The following is a 19,179-nucleotide window of genomic DNA, read 5'->3' as shown; positions in this document are numbered from 1 at the left end:
TGCAAACCATGTCTGACTTGGTAAAAACTGTTTAAGGTTTTACAAAGAGCGATCGATTCGTTAGCAGATCACTGAGCTTAGTAGAGAGAATGGAAGAGGTATGTCCCACATGAGAGTATAAGAAACACAATCACCACTATAAACTTGTATCACTCCACACTGTTCAGGCTTATTTTTACTATCAAGTGCTATCAAAATGAGAGATGACAAACTGGAACAACTTTTTAAGGTATTTTATAGCGATTTTTGGCAGAATGGCTTCACAACAGAAAAATGATTGATAAGTCAAATTCTTGTCAAATTAAATACACTTCAGGAGAATGGGTTAAAGTCCAGTCACAAAATATGTAGAGATCCAGACGCCCCTGATGCCACAGGAGTGTCAAAAGTGATGTTAGATAAAAAGCCTTACAATAAACACCACACTCTCGTCGGCTCTATTCCTTTATTGTGAAGTAATCTGGGAGAAGTGTACAGCGTAGACCTTTGTTGTACCCTGACTCCAGATCAGTTCAGATGAAGGGGAGGAGACAAAGTGCCGACTGTCCGTTATTCCTCTTTCCTGACTGGACTGAGTCTGATGTCAGCTGAAGCTGTGGGGTCAGGCGGGCTGGCAGTTTACGCCTCCAATTCAAAGTCAAAGTACTGTGGGTCAAAGTAATGAATCCTTACGTATCCGTCTTCTCCTCCACTGCTGTAACTGCACAAAACGACAACAGCAGGAGAAAAGTGTTAACAACTGCTTCAACCACGCTGTCTGCATATTTGAAGATGATGGTCAGGAAGACGGTCGTCTTTTACCTCTTGCCGTCAGGGTGGAATGCCACACAGTTGATTGGGCCGAAGTGACCTTTGACCCTGCCAAACTCCTCTTCATAGGCAGCATGGAAGAACCTGAGTACAGCAAAGAAGGTGGTTACCACCACAACAGGTTCCTGAAAGGACTAAAATCAAGCATTAAAAGGGGAATCCACATCTGTCACGTTAGCTTACCTGGCCTCAAACTTCCCGATCCTGGTGGAGGTCGTAGTGACCTCCATGGCCTCCTGTCCACCTCCCATCACCACCTGAGTGACACAGCATTGAGTAAATATTAAATGTCAGACTGATCCTCTGTGCAAAGGACATGCAGCACCTGTGAGGGGCTTCTCTTACATGGTCCATTATCGGGGAGATGGCAGCAGAGTTAACAGGTCTCTCTGTCTTAAATGTCTTGATGTGATCCAGAGAAGTCGAGTCAAACAACTACAAGAACATGAGGAACATGACCAACACTCAGTAACAGCATCAGAGACATCTGCATGTGACGTTTAAAGCGAACGTACATCAGTGACCTGATCTCAGAGGTTGTGTTTAAAGGCTTACCTTAGCAGTGTTGTCCTTGGAGGCAGAGATGAACATCGTCAGATCCACAGATGTCTGGATGTCATTGATCTGCTTGGTGTGCTCCTTGGCCTTCTTCAGGATCTCTCCAGACTGTCCAAAACATGAAGCATGTTTCAACATGACGCTTTGAAGCGGGATTCATTTTTTTCTTGTTTCAAGCTCCGCATTTTTATTCAGGCACTCAACAATTCAAAATAAGCCTTGTTCATTTCATGTTACAGTGGACCTCATCAGTTCATCCTGTCTGAAACAAGCAGTTTTGGCTCTGCTCCCTTTAAGCCATTTCTGTCCTGATAAGCTGCCTCTTGCATGTCTGAGATAACCATACAAGGACACCCTCTCTGACATCACACAGGGCCAGGGTAGGGGAAAAAAAAGATGGTGTGAAACTGTTTTGAGCAGTCTGGCTTACAATGACTCCTTGTACATACTCTGGTGTCATATGAAATTCTGGTCATGTTTAATATGAGCAATCACCATGGTAACAGCATATACAGAAATCAAGGGAAAGGTGAAGAGGCTCCATTTTCGTAGCACTGTGGGCTGTGTGTAGATCGCACGTTGCTTTCTATGTTGCCTGTTTAATACATTCCCACATGTTCCCAGTGTGTGTGACAAACCTTGGCACTAAACTGGTTGATCTCTCCGTTCTCATGGCCGGCAATGACAAATTCTCCCAGAGGTCCCCACACAGCACTGGTGATCTTGTGGTCACTGCATGGTACGGTCAGGTAGGGCTGGTTGTCCTCTGCAGAGAGAAGAGAGAGAGAAATTACAACTTTATACCACTGACATGAGCCATAATCCGCATATACGGCAATAATTCCACCAATACAGTAAAAATCTCTAAATTAGAGCTGGGCGATATAAGATTTTTCATATCACGATATGTTTTTTTCATTTCAGGCGATAACGATATATATCACGATATAAGCCAAATAACTATATTTGTAAGATTTAAATGTGCCGTTGCTCACAAGTAAAATGTGAAATAATCAGCAGCTTGTTTTGATTTAAATATTTATTTCCCATAATAAATAAAATATTGCAAAATAAAATATAAGGCAAATATTGCAAACTACACAAAAGGCAGCCGCTAAAGCGTTTAAGTTTCAAAATAGAACAAACGAAACAGACTAAATCGTCAATTCCACTTAGAAACAAAATATTAATTCTAAAAATAAATGGTTTGTTTTACAGAAGAACAGAAAAAATTGACTAACTTTTGTCAATATCAAATAAACTGAGAACTAAAAGGAAATTCTCAATCGCTCCTTGTTGTATAGCTGAGCTTTTCAAACAGTTTTAACAGTTACTTTAGTCTGACAAAAGCCGAATGACGAATTAGCGCTTCCAGTCAGAGATTGAGCATGCACCGCTTCATTTCCAGACTTGCTTTTGGCACAATTTACAGTGCGCGCTACTCTGTTTTTTGTCAGAGTTGAAATAGCAGAAATACCTTCACACTACGGAACTTCTATGGCTCTTCCATTCAACAATCTCTCCGGCATTGGAACGGTCATCTGTTTTCTCTTCGGTCACGCTCTCAGTTGATTTTTCTGTAGTCAGCACACTCATTTTCTCCATTACCCGGGCGGCACGGCGGCTGGCTGCTTCCCAAACAAATACACATGTGCGGCTTGGCACTTGTGCTGTACGTAACAAGTCACGTGACGTGACGCTGCGACTGTGATTGGTTCGGCTCTGCGCTACTTAATTTGGATTGGCTGTTCTTTTTTTTTTTTTTTTTTAAGAGGACAAGAGTGGTGAGGCCTATCGCAATAGTTTTGAGAAAAAGTTAGTTCGCAATATATATCGTTATCGTTCTATCGCCCAGCTCTACTCTAAATACATATAAAACTGAGACAAAGATGAGTTACTTCACACTGGTCTATGGAGGACAATGTGCCCAATGGTGGCTTCAAAGCACCTCTGATGTGTGACTCTTTAGTCTTGTAGCCCTTTTTCTTTAAAGATCAACATGACTGCTAACACTGTGTATATGCACCTATCTGCTGTGGATCCCGCAGGTCAAAGAAGTTCAGGAAACACTGGTAACCCATCTGCTTATCTGTGGAGAACATGATGATGTTGCCGCTGAAGTCGAAGCCGCACGTTCGAACAGCAGAGTTGGTGTTGAGCAGAGCCAGCTGTTTACCTGTGGACGACACACTGTGGGCTTTATGACACTGTAGAAGAAGCTACTTCCGGTTAGAGATTGTCTCATACCTGAGTGGTTCAGACGATGCTGCAAATATGGCATTAAAGTGGATACATTATGTTTTTCCCTTTTCTCTTATACACCGTTAAAATGGTCGATGCTTTTATTAAACTCAGACAAAATTTAAAATGACAAGTAATCCCCACAAAATCCTCAGTTTTTTTTTCTACCCATGGCTCTATATGTCATTGAAAACTTAGGCTGTGAGCACAGAAGCCCCACCCACCAATCAGAATATAGTTACACTTAACATGAAAGGAGCTAAAACAGCCAGACTGAGAGAGAAGATCAACTGAGGGAGCAGAGCAAAGCCCAGTATACCACACATGAAGATTAGTTTGAAATCATGCAAAGCTAGTGAAAGAAAAATGATTAACTTGTTTTCAACCTACCGGTCTCACAGTCCCACAACCGACAGCTGTTATCTGCTGATCCTGTTAGCACATTTTTAGTGTCCCCTGAGAGAAGACAAGTTAAGGATCCAAACATGCGTATCCTCAGCACAGACACTATCACAGGATTACAAACTCATCCCAGAAAGTTTGCTCTGTTCATCTCGATGTCACATATCTAAGACCACCTCAGCTCATGTTTTTACGATGAACATAATTACTTTAGTTGAATTTCCTTACCTGGATGATCGAGCATGCACGATCGATACATTACAATCTCAAACTACATCCGTTTGCTACAAAAAAAAAACTTTTCCAAGCATTTTTTCCAGAAAAATAAGGATACAGTCACAGTCCACACACCACACAGCTCCTGTGTGTCCGTTGTAGGTACCAAGCCTCTCGCCATTGACCGAGTACCATACGTTAGTTACCTGTAGAGAGAGATGATCAACGAGTTGGCCAGCTGCAAACAAACTAACAAACAATGGATGAGTGAGCTTGGCTATTATGAACCCACCGTGTCTTTAGCTACAGAGAACAACAAGTCTCCTTCTCTGTTGTACTTGATCTGAGTGATGGACCTCTCGTGGCCCTGGAGCAGGATCGGTTTCTGTGAACAACACAAACATTGATTTTAGATCAGCAGGTCGCCCTGTTTCAAAGGGGAAACAATGCGCAGGGCTCTACGATGACGAAACAACTATTAACGTTGAAATGCTTAGCAAAACAGCGAACGAGAGAAAATGGCAAAGAAGAAAACGGGAAAGCAGCTTTCCACTTGTAGCAACCACCACAGGCCGGCGAAACCTCTTTTAGCTACACCCAGCTAACACTAGCTCAAATATAAGCTGTCGCTGGCTAATTTTCGAGCTAAGCTAACGGTAGCACCAGCAGTTACGCTAGCTAAGCTGGAGGCGATCCTGGTATCAACAAACCGCTTCATTCGAAAACAAATATTAGCATCAGGAACCATTTACCAAGGAGCACACTAACCATTTTTGTCAGCTAAGTGTCGGCAGCAAGTCCAGTATTGTCGCCGTTCCGCCCGTTGAAAGAGAAATGATGAACACTCGTGTTTCATGCACCGGAGCCGCGGCGGAAGAGGAAATGTTCTTCTTCTCTTGGCAGATGGGGAAATCGCATTCGAGCGCATTACCGCCACCTTCTGATTAGGAGAGTAGAGTAAGGCTTAGGGTTAGTAGTTAAAAAGAAAATCCCCAAAATCTCTAGTCTTTTTATCTTTTTTGAACCCAATTATTCCAACATATTTGTTGAGGCTCCAGTCTGATTAAATTCGTTTTCACCAATAGTCAAAGGAGCTTGCAAAGAAAAGCGTCTGGACTTCTTTAAGTTGCTTGAAGACGTTTCACCTCTCATCCGAGAAGCTACGATGACCTGGATGACTGAGAACCTTCACAGACATATTTTCACCCATACTATAAACAGCGTATATATTGCTACAGATAATTGTAATTTATAACAGTATATCATTTTAACTTATTTCCACATGTATAATTTTCCCTTTGCCTTTTCCTCAATTTTACATTTATTTGAATGTAAAAACACATAAAACCAGTATCATATATATGTATCAGGTCACATTTCACTGCGTGTTATACCTGTATAACCATGCATGTGACAAATAAAGAATCTTGAATAATAATTCAATACCAAGTCCAATAATTTGTAGATGCAGGCGGGGGAAATGATCATTAGGTGAAAAATAATAAATTAATTAATTAATTAATAAACCTATCAGGGACTTAGCAAAAAAGTGTAGGTGTGTTATTTTTTTGTAGTATCTACTATAGAAATTCATGTTATTGTTTTTTAACTTTGCAGCAAAAAACTCAGCAATTTTCTGAAAATAATATAAAAATCTCCTGTTTTATAATACAGGTCAGTCTCAGCAATGAGCTAACAGAACGTTTTTTTCTGCAGCGCGTTCATTTCTTACAGTTTAAACCCAAAGAGTTTTGTTGACAGATTACTTTACTACAGTAACATTTGTCTACCATGCAAGACCTGAGATGTACTATTTAAATTGCACATCATTTCCTTATAATTAGATAACTCTGGGATTAAACATTTAATTCAACCTCTTTTCCCGCTTATAGTATGGGGAGCTTTACTGGGCTGGCCCCTTAAAGCTCAAATTGGGCCATACATGGTCAATGACATAAAACATCTTTGACATCCCTGATCTTAAAGGTCTGAAAGTCCAGGGACTTCTGACACTCTAAAATTCGGCACAGTATCGAAAAATGTCTGGAATTCCTGAACAGTTAATGCGGCATTTTTGGAAAACCACCTCGACTTAAAATCCACCGTGGTGCTGTAACTGAGGCAAAATTACACACATACTCAAAACACAAGCATCACTGACCAAATATTTATAGAAGCATCAGATAAAAGCTTGAGTCTAGAAGGTCAAAGCTAAGTCAGTTCTTTTATTTAACAAGAAACAAAATATACAGAGCCAGAGAAAAGTACTGCAAAAGACCAAAAAAACAACAAAAACAGAAAGATCTTTGGTTCCTTCTTATGGTGAGTGAACCTCTCAGTCCACTGTGGGACAGGAATGAATCTGTCCTACGGGACAATGGAAGAGATTAGGTTTGTCATTGCGATATCAGATGAAAATGAGTCGTCACTCTGTTCCCAGTGCTACATATTATGTAGTACACAAGAATGTCAGAAGACACGTGTTCAATGGTCCATTAAGAGGCGGTCTAACTTTTCCATCTGTATTCACATCGGCTCAGTCGGTGCATCTTTCAAGAGATTCACAACATTACACTCAACATCGAAACAATCCGGTGTAGCTCAAGTGTGGGCCAAAAGGAAAAACAAATCTATATGTGTGTGTGTTCCTCTGTGAGATGTCATGTGTGGTACAGCACATCCATGCAGGACAGTGGATATAATAAAAATACATTCTCAGCTGAGTGCTTGTCAGATCAGACTGCCATAGAATAAAACCAAGACACGAGCGTTGCATAGAGGTCTTTGAACATTCAACTGGGAAAAACTGAAAGTACTTCTATCACACACACTCACCATACACACACCAGACAACCATGGAGTTTAAAGAGGTCATTACTGCAGAGTGACAAACCCGAACAAAATTAGCAAAAAGCAACTGACGTCATAAAACTAAAACTCTTTAGCAATGCTCTAAATTAATGGAGAGTATAGCGTGCTCTGCCAGATTTCCACATTTCAATGACAGATTCATCTTCCAACAATGCAGACGGACCAAAAGTTCAGGAATGCAAGATATCGGAATATTGACAAGTAAAATGATTGGTCGATCAGTGGCTGATATTTATCTGATGTCACATCAGTAAGGTGCTGCCTTAATTTTCAAAAATAACATGCTTAAGTGCCATAAAATTGTCATTTTAAACATCAGTACGACGCTTTAATAAGTGGGACTCAAATTTCAGGACAGGCCTAAAAATGATTTTCTGTTTTTATGAATTGAACCTGCTAAAAATATTGTGCCTGATGCTGCTGTTAAGACTTCACTTGAAAGAAACACATAATGTGAGTTTTAGGATAAACACTGACAATCAGCGGGCAAACTGAAGCAGACTAACTGGACACACACACACACACACACACACACACACACACACACACACACACACACACACACACACACACACACACACACACACACTCTGACTCTTTACACCATAAAGCAGGTTGGCTTCACCTTACAGCAGTGTTGCTGTTGTTGCCGGGCCGATTGGACCGGAGGTGTAGGAAAACAGCACAACACAGAGGCGGTCGGTGGAATTACATGCACACTAGTAATGAGGTTAATACGGACATATATTTTGGGATTGTCAGCTAATAAAATAATATTTATTAATTGTCAAAAAAACATGATGAGATCTGAAGATGATGCGACAAAAACCTCTGGGCCTGAAAAATGTGAACACACAAAGTGCCAGAAACTGCAATTCCTCCAGTGGCCACTTGAGGCCTGCTTCAAAAGTCCATCCCCAAAGCCTTAAACTTTAATAAAAACGTTTCCAGCCTGGGAAAACAAATCCCTTCATAACACCACCATGATAACCTGTTATCCATGTGAATCAATGCCTGCCCTGACCGACACAGGGAGCTAGAGTAGTTAATTGCTGTTTGCTAGGTCAGCTAATTCTGAGCTGGACAGCTCCACTATGTCTGTGCTGCTGGGACCTTCTGGAAGATTTTATTAAATGAAATTAGTTTGTAATCTAGCTTGAAATTCTACTATTTTATTCTGTTGCAGGCATGTGTGCCTTCGGTTCGCACCCCTACAATTTATGAATGCAACCAAGCTAATTAGCATTAGCTGTTAATTTAATATTTCCACATGCTTGTACAAAGATGAAAAGTCACTTCTGACTTTGAAAATCCAACACAGTCGTGGCAAAAACACTAAATTTGAGGCTTTTAAATGTGACTTAGAAACCAAAGGGTGATGCCACTGTGGCCACCGTTTACATACAGTCTAAGAGCAATATTAGGGCCCTGGAGGTTATTTCAAATACGTTATTATAATCAATATGTTAAATATGGATAATGCTTTTAAAAGAGATGTTTCTGGAACTCTCATGGTGTGATTTAAAGCAGGAAATAAATTTACTCAGAGTATTGAGTATAGGAGTACATGTGAGTTCAGAAACGGAAAGGAAGAATATGGCAAACTTCAAAACAAGGGGAACAAACTCGAGAGTTAGAAATGAAGAGTCAGAATAATAAACACTTGCTCTGGATCTTAGTAAATAGAATGAACAAAGTGATGTAGTTAATGTAAATTTATTCATACGAGCTTTATATATACTTTTACTTTGCTAAAAATGCTTTGATAATTTGTATATACACAAATTTAGATGTGTTAATATGACTACATGGCATAGTTTATGTTGTTATGGTGGTCCTTTATGTCATCCTTGGTTTCTGTTCTTTGATCATTTTTACACATGTTGACATTAATATGTAGATAATAACTTGTAAATATGATCACTATCCTTTCACTATAGTTATTTCTGAAAGTATTGTAATAATATTAACTTGCGTGGCTGATTAGTTGCTTCCTGTAGATGAACACACTCGATAGATGCTAATAAAAACCATGAAAACCAAATTATTGCAGAAAATTGCATTATACATTCACGGTAACTGTGTGATAGTGTGCATGTAATTACACCAGCAGACTGTTTTGCAGAAGATTCTGGGAGATTACAACTAAACCCTTCTGTCAAACGCTGATCTGGTATTCTGGCCTCGTACATAAAGGTGTGACTTTGCAGTTTGCTTCGGTCCCAGTGTTTAACATGGGCTCCATCCAGCAGAGGAGTAGTGGGTTGCAGGCTGGTGGCTTATCTGTGGGTGGTTTGAAGAACGTGTGAGCAGTGCTGCTTCATTCCTGTGCCTGGACAGGCTGAGTGTTTGCCTCTTCCAGCAGGGTGTCTGTGTCCAGCTGCGGCTCACAGGGGCAGGAGTGGGAGCAAGAAGAGGTGGAGGCGGTGGTGGTGTCAGGGGCAGGGCAGGTGCCAGGCTCCAGCAGAGAGTCTGTAGGTGGTGGAGAGGGGGAGTCAGTCCCTGGGTTGGAGGTGGGGGCTCCCTCTGTGCCGCCGCTGAGGCTCTGGACCTTCTTGTTCAGCTCATTCCGTTCGACTTTGAGCGCCCGCCGGAGCTTCTCCAGCCGCTGGACTTTTCCCTGAAGTGCCTCAAACTCACGATCCCGAACGGCTTTCTGTGAATAAACACACACACACACACACACACACACACACACACACACAAAATTACAGCAACTGTGCTGTCAGCTTTTTAGCCATCTGTGCATTGAAAAACAGAAGATTCCACTTTCAGCTGTAAGGAAGCTGAAACATTGTCATGTTGTCACAGAAAAGATTCCCATTAGTGAGGTTTTTGGCTTCTTGTATCCATAAAACGAGTAAGCATGGATCTGTTTAAAACCCTAAGAGAGACCCAAAGGCAGTGACATCGTTAGGACTCTGGACTGAGTCACCTGTGATGTCATAACCTTGCTGCAAAACAAGACTTGCAGGTTATTCTACTGTTCATGTGCAAAGTCACCAAACTTTTGGTTTGACTGGAGATTTGATGCATCCACTTCCTACACCCACACTTGCTTAAAAAAAAAAATGAATAGAATCACAAATGAATATAAACACTGCAGCCATAATAAACTGTCTACGTAAGATTCTACTGTCTAGAACCGTGGCTTGAAATTTTAAGGTTAGGTTACAAATGTGATAGTCTGTGAACCAAATGTGATGTCAACGAAGCCTGTAACCATTTATACTGCAGCTTCATGCCAATTTCACTGCAGTCTTATCATAAAGTATAAAAAAACCCGACTAGAATACAAATAAAGGAGGTAAATCGACAACAAAGCTCAGCTCAGCTATTGTAGCATCACTTTTAGCACACGCCTCTGTTCACAAGGGTAAACAGGTTGAGCATAGAAGGGCCAATAATCCTTGTTCTGCTCTGCAGCTCAAAATAGTGGCACATACTCCACTATTTATGTGGCATCCTAAAATAAACTAGCTGCAGGTTAATTTGGGGATTGCCCTTCATCTTGTTAGACAGTTAGCAGCGACTGCCCCTTCAAAATAAAAGCAAGGATGTTGTCCACTAGTATACTAGTGGGGCTGTTCTCTAAGACAGCTGAAAAGATATACAGATTTTTAAATAGCTACACCAGGGGTGTCAAACTCAAATACACAGTGGGCCAAAATTCAAAACTGGAACAAAGTCGCGGGCTAACATTAATATTTATTGAAAGAAAAAAAAAAAAAATCTTCCTCCAGATTTAAGAATGAATCTCTTCTTATGAACTCAAAGAAGTTTTGCTGAAAAACTGAATATGGAACAAGCAAAGCTTAATACTAAACAATATATATATTAGCTGTATAATAACAGTAGGCCAGCTCTAATAATAATTTGGTATGGCTTCGCGGGCCAAATGTAATTAGGCTGCAGGCCAAATCTGGCCCGCGGGCCAGAGTTTGACACCTATGAGCTACACTATTCAAACACAGATCTTACAGCTTCTTAACAGCAGACGTGGACACAATAAGCTCAAACCAGCTTTACCTCCTCGGCCATCTCCAGCAAGGCCTTGTTGCTGCTCTCCCACCTGGAGCGATACATGGCCGTCTCCTTCTCGAGCTTTTTGATCTTTTTAGTCATCTGTAAGCACAAAGCGAACAAGACTGTCACCACAGCCAATAACCACGGAGACGTTTCATTCTTACACCTTCAAGTTAGTGGAGTCGCCTCACCTTCTCCATCTCCTGCTTGAAAGTGGTGAAGACCTCATTGCTCTTGGACAAGGTGGTCTGAAACTCTTCAAACTTCTCCGTGTACAGTGATAACTAGTGAGGGAAAACAACAACCTTATTTAAATGTTAAAGTCATTCCCGAGTTCAGCTGGAAAATCTGAAAGGCTGATGGGAAACCTGCTGCTTGAGGTGAACTTCCTGCTGCTTCATGAGCTCACACATCCTCTGGGATTCTACTGCTTCTTTTAACAGCTGTGGAGGGAGAAAACAAAGCCGTTAGAGATTGATTGTTGCATGTGTAGATTCAGTCTTGTGCTTGGACTGTGTATTTATTTTAAAAAGAAAAGGATAATTACAAAGTCTTTCTCTCTGTCGTGGCGGTCCTCAGACTCCTTGAGCAGCTCCTGGGCCTGGTGCAGTTTTGCATCCACCAGCTGCTGCTGCAGGTCTTTGTGCTTCACCACTTTCTCTATGTGCTTTTGGGATTACAAGGTCAGACAGGCGAGAGTTTCAAATAACTGAGGACTCACTGGTGGCGCTTTAACCAAGCGGGTGAAGGAAAACACTGCCTACTCACTTCTTCGCGGAGTTTGTACTGTTCATACAGTTTCTTCAGCTTCTCGGCGAGCTCTGCGTTCTCCTGTCGAAGGCTGGCGTTCCTCTCGTCGTGCTGCTGCATCTGAGCCTGGATGTCGTTCAGCGTCACCTGGAAATGAGAAGTCACCTCCTTCCTTTTCTCCTCCTCCAGCCGGGTTCTTTGCATTCCTTCGTCCTGCGGAGACACGATGATGATAATGACAACGAGTGCTTTTTTTATGTGATCGTCAGCTTTACCCTCCAAACTGTTTTCGCTTCATCAGTAAAATAAGACTAAATTTAAGGAGTCTCTGTGCATGTGCGTTGTGTATACATGTAAAAGATAGAGGACAGGGTCTGTTTTTGTACCTTGAGTGTGCGGTTGTGTCTCTGCAGTTCCCTGCACAGACTCTCCAGCTTGCTGCGAGCCAGGATGGCCTTGCTGTGTTCGTTCCTCAGGTTGTCTTTCTCCTGGACCAGCTGGTTCTGCTTCTTCTGCAGCGCCCTCATCTGCTTCTGGGTGTTTCGGTGCTCTTCCAACTGTAAAACACACACATGCTCTTTCAGGTGTGACACCGCCAAACTAACATTTATATCTTTTTATGCAGGACGCTGCCTTGCTTTCCTATAAGACACGACAGGACAAACTTGCCTTACACACTTTCAAATGTAAGAATAGTGCACGCAAACAATATGATGCTTGGGTTGTTTTTTTTTGTCCTTAGAGGCAGACTGGAAATTTTACAGCAGTTAAAATGTTGCTGTTAATATGTTTTGAAGTATTTGTGATCGTTAACATAATAACAAAGACGTTTACAGCCAAAGCTACAAACTTCAGAAGAACTACTCACCAGTTCAGCATACTTCTTACAGAGGCCTGCGAGCTTCTCCTCGGGGGTGCTCAGTGTGTTTAGAGTCTGCATGAGAAGTGTGATCTCCTTCCCTGCTCACAACAAAGGCAAATAAAAACATCAGGATGGAACCTCGCCCACCTCACACAAATGTTAGCAGCTTTTTAAACTACTACAAACTGATGGATTTTGGATGGACATTTTTAAGAGATAGGCCAATTTACAGAAGGCAGTGTAAGATACTTATTTGTAGAGGTAGCAGTAGTGAGGCGGAATGCACATGTGCACACATGCATGAATGAAGAAGCAGCAGCAAATCCTGCATACGTTTGGTCTGCAGTAGGGGTGGGCGATAAACGATATACGATAGAAACGATATAAATTTGGCCAACGACAGAGATTTTGACTATACCGCTCTATCGCGATAGCGCATGTTGATGATGTCATCAAGCTGCGACTGTTTTGGTCGAAAGCATCGCAGCGGCTAAAACCATTATCATCTGCAAATTATGCCGGACGACAGTCATAGCAAAGAGATGAAGCACTTTTGAAATATGGGGAAATCCAAAAACTGCGCTTCCTCCACTTCCGTAACAATGATTCATTAATGTTGAATTCTCTCGCAGCTGTTCTAGTCCCATGTTGTTGCAGTATATTAATAACTAACCTTGTATTGTGGATGAATGATCTCAGTTGTTCTCCTGACTGAAGTTTGGCCCGTGTATAGCATCCTGCTATGCGATTGCATTTGTCCCTGACCACCAGAATCCCTCACGTTAACTTTTATCGAGTGGAAAAAAAAAAGTTGGTGTTCATCCTCCAGCTTCACTGTGCTAATGTTATGCTAACATAGCTGTGTCGCTAGCAATCACATAGCACAACATTATATACCAGGTAGTCCAGTAGTAACCCTGCAAACGCCACTGCTGTTTAGTTTTCTGTCTTCATTTATGTTGGAAGTGGTAGCAGAGCTGTACGTTTTAATTAGTTTAAATCTCTCGGTCAGAACTTGGTATGAAATGTTTAGGTGGAAACTAGCGAGCTAACTTCCTGTTAGCTTATAACTCTGTTAAATTTAATAAATTCTGTTTTCATGGATGTAAAACTTAATTGTTACACCCGATAAAGCAGCAACGTTGATGATTTAATTAAAGATGAAAGAATTTAGACCGTTTTTAACTCTTAGTGTTCGTTTGACTTTGGGACCTGAAGCGGATGGAGTTTTGGACCCAGATTACTCCGCGAAGCTCCTCACTACGGCAGCCGTAATGCTCTGACAATCCATCAAGCAGTGCGGCTTACCAAAGTTGTACTAAAACATATCGCCCAGCCCTAGTCTGCAGCACTGCTATTTTAAAAGAGTAGACAAGTAGGCCACAGATGTATTACAGGCAGCACTTTTACAGTGAGCCGAGCAGTTTGCGGTGTTTCATGGTTTTAGTCACATTTCAAAAAACTGCAGAGAGCACAAGCTCAGCAGTGAACACACACAGAGCTCTGTGCCACAAATCCACTTATTTTTCTAACTTTCCTTAGATATAGAATCTTTCACTTAACACACTGAAGCATCTTTAAAAATTAATCTTTTAATGTGACTCAGACAGACCTGACGCAAACGTGACAAACAAGAATGTCTGACTCCCACGTTATGTCGTTCAGGTACTACTAAGTGCAACTCGAGATTCTGCTACTCGCAGCTGTCTGAGAGTCACATTATTTTCCTTTATCTTTAATAAACACCTGCAGACACAAATGCAGGAAAAACAAGAGTCATGCACAAGTTTACACAAACATTACATTAAGTCCAACAAGACATTAACAATATGGTATCTAATGTTTTGTGTCCTCCTTCTAAACATATCACATGAGCTGCCATATACAAACTTCAGGTTTGTCGAGCAGACAACAGCAGCCCTTCTCTGGATGAATACTGCTGCACTCCATTAGCGCTCTCAGAGAACAGCTGCCTCAGCCTGTAACATCTGTTACAGGCTGTATTTCAGATCATGTTGAGTCTGCTTCTCTTTGACCTGAAATGCTATGCCGTTATTGAAAAGATACACAAAATCTACTCGTTTTATATCGCCTGATTTGCATTTCTGGACTGTGCTGGTGATTACCGAAACAAAATGGTTTTGTGTGCAGTCATAAATTTGCATTTTCAGTAGATTACTCACAATCTTTCCACTTGTGCAGCGCGCTCACACTAATTTCTCCCACTTATTCCTATAAATCTGGCCAAAACACTGAACACACTTCCCCCTCTTACCTAGACCCTTCACTTTTTTCTTCTCGTGAGTTTTCTTCTGCTGCTTTCCCACACCGCTGTCACCACCGTTGACTTTGCTTTCCTCTGGCTTGTCATCTTCCCTCTCATTGGTCAGGCCATTGAGCTCTGGGCTGTGTGACTGGCCGTTAGCTAAGTCGCTGGCATCGTCTGAAATGCTTTCCCGACAGTAGGTGCTAAGGATGTCCTCCAGCTGCCGGCTCAGCTCCTCTGCCATGTCACACTGAGACAACGGAGCCTCTGCAATTACACAGAATGGAGGGGAAAAAATGACTAGCTGCTTTTCTTCTTCTGAAGTCAAATATGTTGCATTTTGGGTTTTCAGTTCATAATAATTAAAAAAACAAATAAATAATACAATGTAGAATTAAACAGTTACAGTGAGAGAAATATGAAGCTCACTTGCTACAAGACCGTGTTGGAAATGATACTCCTTAAAAAAAACAAAAAAACACCCAGATTATCAGATCAGCAACAGTTTAGAAGTTTTATTTACAATATCTTGAAAATAAATGAGAATCTTTAATTGATTTGTGACTTTGAGATGCTTTTAGGCACCGTCCTCAACCATGATGCACATCTGAAGGCCTGTGACTGGCGTTATCATCATCACAGATGATCACATGGTCAGCATTTCTACTTCCTAACTGTCACTTTGGCCGTGCTGGATCTCACTTAGCAAATTAAAGGCTTAAGAATAAGAAAAATGAAACAACAACAGAGAGCAAACTATTCTAAGCAGTGTAGAGTCAAACATTAGTGGTGCCAGCATTATAATATAGAGCTGGAACCTGCTATTAGTAAATTCTCCTAACACTGCTTATGATGCTTTCATGGCACTGAAACTGATGCAGACACTTCATAGCTGGAGTTTGACAACTGAGATGCAGAAAATGAAAGAGGCACTGAGCTTTTTGATTGTATACTTTATCATACTGCTGTTAAATGCTGAATGTTGTTGTTTTTCGCAGCAGTATTTTAATTTATCAGTGAGGGGATAACTTTCTCTCAGTATAAAAAATAATTATCCTAGCATCAATGTAAGGACAATATAAGACTGCTGAAACTATTGGAATGGACATGAAGGAATGTACAAAGAAGAGGGAAAACTTCCCTGAAAAAAAATTGACCACAGCAACAAGCGAGGACCCAGGAGGCACTGCATGTGAAACACTGGGACAAGGCCCTAATAATAATAATAATAATAATAATAATGTGTATGTGTTAGTCCCCATAGGGAAATAGTTCCTCTGCATTTAACCCATTCACCCAGTGAAGCAGTGGGCAGCCACCAATGCAGCGCCCGGGGGGCAGTGTGTAGGGACGGTACCTTGCTCAGGGGTACCTCAGGGTAGCCGTTCAATGGAGTTGAACCCCCGACCTTCCGATCATGGGGCCACCACTCTACCTACTGAGCTATCCCTGCCCTATGTTAATTAACAAATATTGCATCAGCACCAGCATAAATGCACTTACATAGGTTACATCTTGGGCTCTACAAAGTTTCCCCACAGAAGTCTACAGCAGGCTGTAGAGTACAACCCCCCCCACAGGTTGTAGTGGGAAGGACACACTAACTAAAGCACTGGATCACATGTTGCTATTAGCAAGCTTCCTTGCTTCAAATCAGAATAAGAACCATCACGACCAACTGCCAGGCCAATTAGGTAGACAGCAGATGAGTAATTTGCAAAAAAAGAAAGATTTTAGCGCAGGAATTTATAAACTATACCGGACAACTGAAAAAAATGTGTCCTCCTGCCTCCTCCTTTCACAGGGAATAAACAGGTACATGCACCCTTCGGGTTGCATGTAGGTTAATCAATGATATAGAGAAAAAAGCTCTACTCCTACATCTTGGTTGCTTGGTATACATACGCATGCACAACTGGGAAACAAGATGATAAACTTGAGTCACAATGACTGATGATAGGAAGGTTTTAGCCTACTATATAATCTAGTACAGCTGGGATTGACATGAATTCACAGTTTACCTCCCCCCGCCCCCTCCTCGCCCTGTGGAGGTGTATCCGTCTGTGGTGTCTGTGGTTCAGACTCTTTGGGGCTGTTGCTTTCCAAGCTGTCCTTTGCAGCTGCAGGTGACTCTGTCCCTGCTGCTGCTGCTGCGGGTGGAGCATTCTCCGCAGCCTGAGTGGTGGACTCTTCGGTATCTTGTTTTTTCATCTCTCGTTACCTGTTACAAGGAGAAAAACCTGCCATGGTTAGCTCAGAGGGATGGAAATAATAACAGCAAGTAGACTTATTTATTGAGCAACACTTAACCGTCAGCGCAAATGAGTCACAGAACATTAAACGTAATAAAGTTTCTCTTTTCTAGCCTAATAAAGCCTCGGCTGTATGGGGACACAAACAAAGTGGCAGCAGCTGAACCACAAGCGAAATAAACCTATAGTTACTCCTGCTAAGCTATGCTCCTTCGCAGTGCAGTAACGTTTCCTGATGAACTTGTTTTTAAGTTTTGGTTTTAAGACAGGCTCCGCACGATTGGTTTGGTGAAACCTGAACTTTAGCCTGGAAATTCATATACATTTCTATCCTCCAAACATTAAAGAGTAACTTTTTCTAGCTGCTTTCTTTTCTACCGTGCCCTGTCCCCATTAGCTTTCACTTTGCGTTAGCTAGCACAAGCCGCCAGAAGCAGCTAAACTAGCTTACACAACTGCCAGGTAGCCGCTGTGAGCTCGTATATATCAGGCTCAAACTACTGAAACAAAAAGACACACTACACGGCTACCTGCTTATAAATGATACATGTTGTTTGTAGGTAGTATACAACTGTTTACCTTTAGAGTCAAGGAGGAAATTGCTAATGTGTCTGTAGGTTTCCTTAACAGCGTGAGACAGAAAAAAAAAACCTCACTTCCGGTAATAACTTTGGGGTCTTCTTCTTCTTTGAGGTTTATTGACGCTTGGCAAACAACTGGTTGGTGCTTTACCGCCACACGCTGATCGGGAGGTGGATTACAACGTTACAAAGCAGCCCGTCAGTCAAATTAACTAATGCTGAAATTAATGCTTTATATGTGGCGTGATAAAACACTTACTGATAACTTTTTAATTGTATCTTTTTGAGCTTTTCAATAAATTGAGTTATTTCTTCCTATTACTTATTGTTTTCTCCTATCCACAGTTGTAACTCTTGCCTGTTTTATGTTTCCCTATTTTAAAACGTGCACGTCAGGGGTGTCAAACATAAGGTGCAGGATTAGCCAGACAAAGACCCACTGGGTGCATTTGGAAAATGTGACAAAAGACGTGAATTTTTGGACTTATAAATATAAATTAAGATGTTTCGCAGCTTTACTTACTGATAAAGATCTTCCCCATGGCTATTCCAACTACAGCAAATGAGTTAAATAACAGGTAAACAATTACATAACAGAAAAGTTCGTTGTTGTTCTCACTATTGACTATAGAATTTTTTTTTTTTTTTTTACAAAGGGTCCACAAAAAAGGAAATATTCTGTGAATTACCAACTTTCTGGACCATCTGAGCTACAACTGATGTTTTTGTAATTTTATACATTTACCTGTTATAATTTAAGCCCAAAGAGTCATACTGAAAGATTGGTTACAGTAGCATCTCTTTATTGCGGAAAAACTAAATAGTAAACACTACACACTAAATAGTAGTTTTATATATAAAATAAAGAAATGAACTGTTTTAAAAGTATCTTTAAATTCATTATAACCAATCCAGACTTTTTTGGTCCCAGTGTTTGCCACTCTCTTTGGAAAATACATTTTAATGTATGAAGAGAAAATCTCCGTCCCGGTTTCCCTCCAAGGCGTGAGCACCGATAAGCAGAGTTTTGTCCTTTCCTTATAAGATTCCTAATTATTCAAAGTAACGCTCAAGTATGCCGTTCAGCTGGGTTAGTTACAGCGCCGGGAGTAGCTTGGGAGAACAAGGAAACACAGACTGCTTCAGGTTGCCTTCCCAAACCAACTCAAAGGTTTATTCAGTACAAAACAGCTTATATAGAGGAAAAAAAGGTTCGTGTGTCAGCAGGTTCTCAGTTCAAAACCGGTACAGACCAAATAAGGAAACGTCTTCCTGCCTTCTGAGCAAAGAAGTATCCTTTGTGTAGTTTATCAGTTCAGCTACAATTTATGATCATCCCAGCAA

The 19,179-nt window shown here is 41.2% G+C and overlaps 2 protein-coding genes across 2 annotated transcripts; both read right to left on the bottom strand.

Moving 5' to 3' along the window:
- Positions 1-218: 218 nt before the first annotated feature.
- Positions 219-5,134, bottom strand: eif3i (eukaryotic translation initiation factor 3, subunit I). The gene is made up of 11 exons (XM_085446280.1): positions 4,996-5,134; positions 4,520-4,612; positions 4,346-4,433; positions 4,000-4,065; positions 3,395-3,544; positions 2,007-2,134; positions 1,366-1,476; positions 1,156-1,245; positions 994-1,067; positions 802-894; positions 219-700 (listed from the first exon to the last, which is right to left on the bottom strand). Exons 1-11 carry the CDS (start codon positions 4,996-4,998, stop codon positions 619-621), a joined length of 978 nt encoding a protein of 325 aa, XP_085302406.1. The 5' UTR covers positions 4,999-5,134; the 3' UTR covers positions 219-618.
- A 1,298-nt stretch (positions 5,135-6,432) lies between these two features.
- txlna (taxilin alpha) lies at positions 6,433-17,895 on the bottom strand. The gene is made up of 11 exons (XM_085446014.1): positions 17,834-17,895; positions 17,024-17,223; positions 15,012-15,269; positions 12,743-12,834; positions 12,261-12,431; positions 11,893-12,087; positions 11,672-11,791; positions 11,493-11,567; positions 11,316-11,408; positions 11,128-11,223; positions 6,433-9,754 (listed from the first exon to the last, which is right to left on the bottom strand). Exons 2-11 carry the CDS (start codon positions 17,211-17,213, stop codon positions 9,419-9,421), a joined length of 1,626 nt encoding a protein of 541 aa, XP_085302140.1. The 5' UTR covers positions 17,214-17,223; positions 17,834-17,895; the 3' UTR covers positions 6,433-9,418.
- Positions 17,896-19,179: the final 1,284 nt, after the last annotated feature.

Source organism: Copadichromis virginalis, linkage group LG22 (assembly GCF_057382275.1).
Source record: "Copadichromis virginalis isolate Kocher_CV1m ecotype Utaka linkage group LG22, C_Virginalis_male_GT1.1, whole genome shotgun sequence".
Lineage (NCBI taxonomy): Eukaryota > Metazoa > Chordata > Actinopteri > Cichliformes > Cichlidae > Copadichromis > Copadichromis virginalis.
The sequence above is the reverse complement of the archived record's forward strand: the minus strand, read 5'-3'. Positions and strand labels throughout refer to the sequence as shown.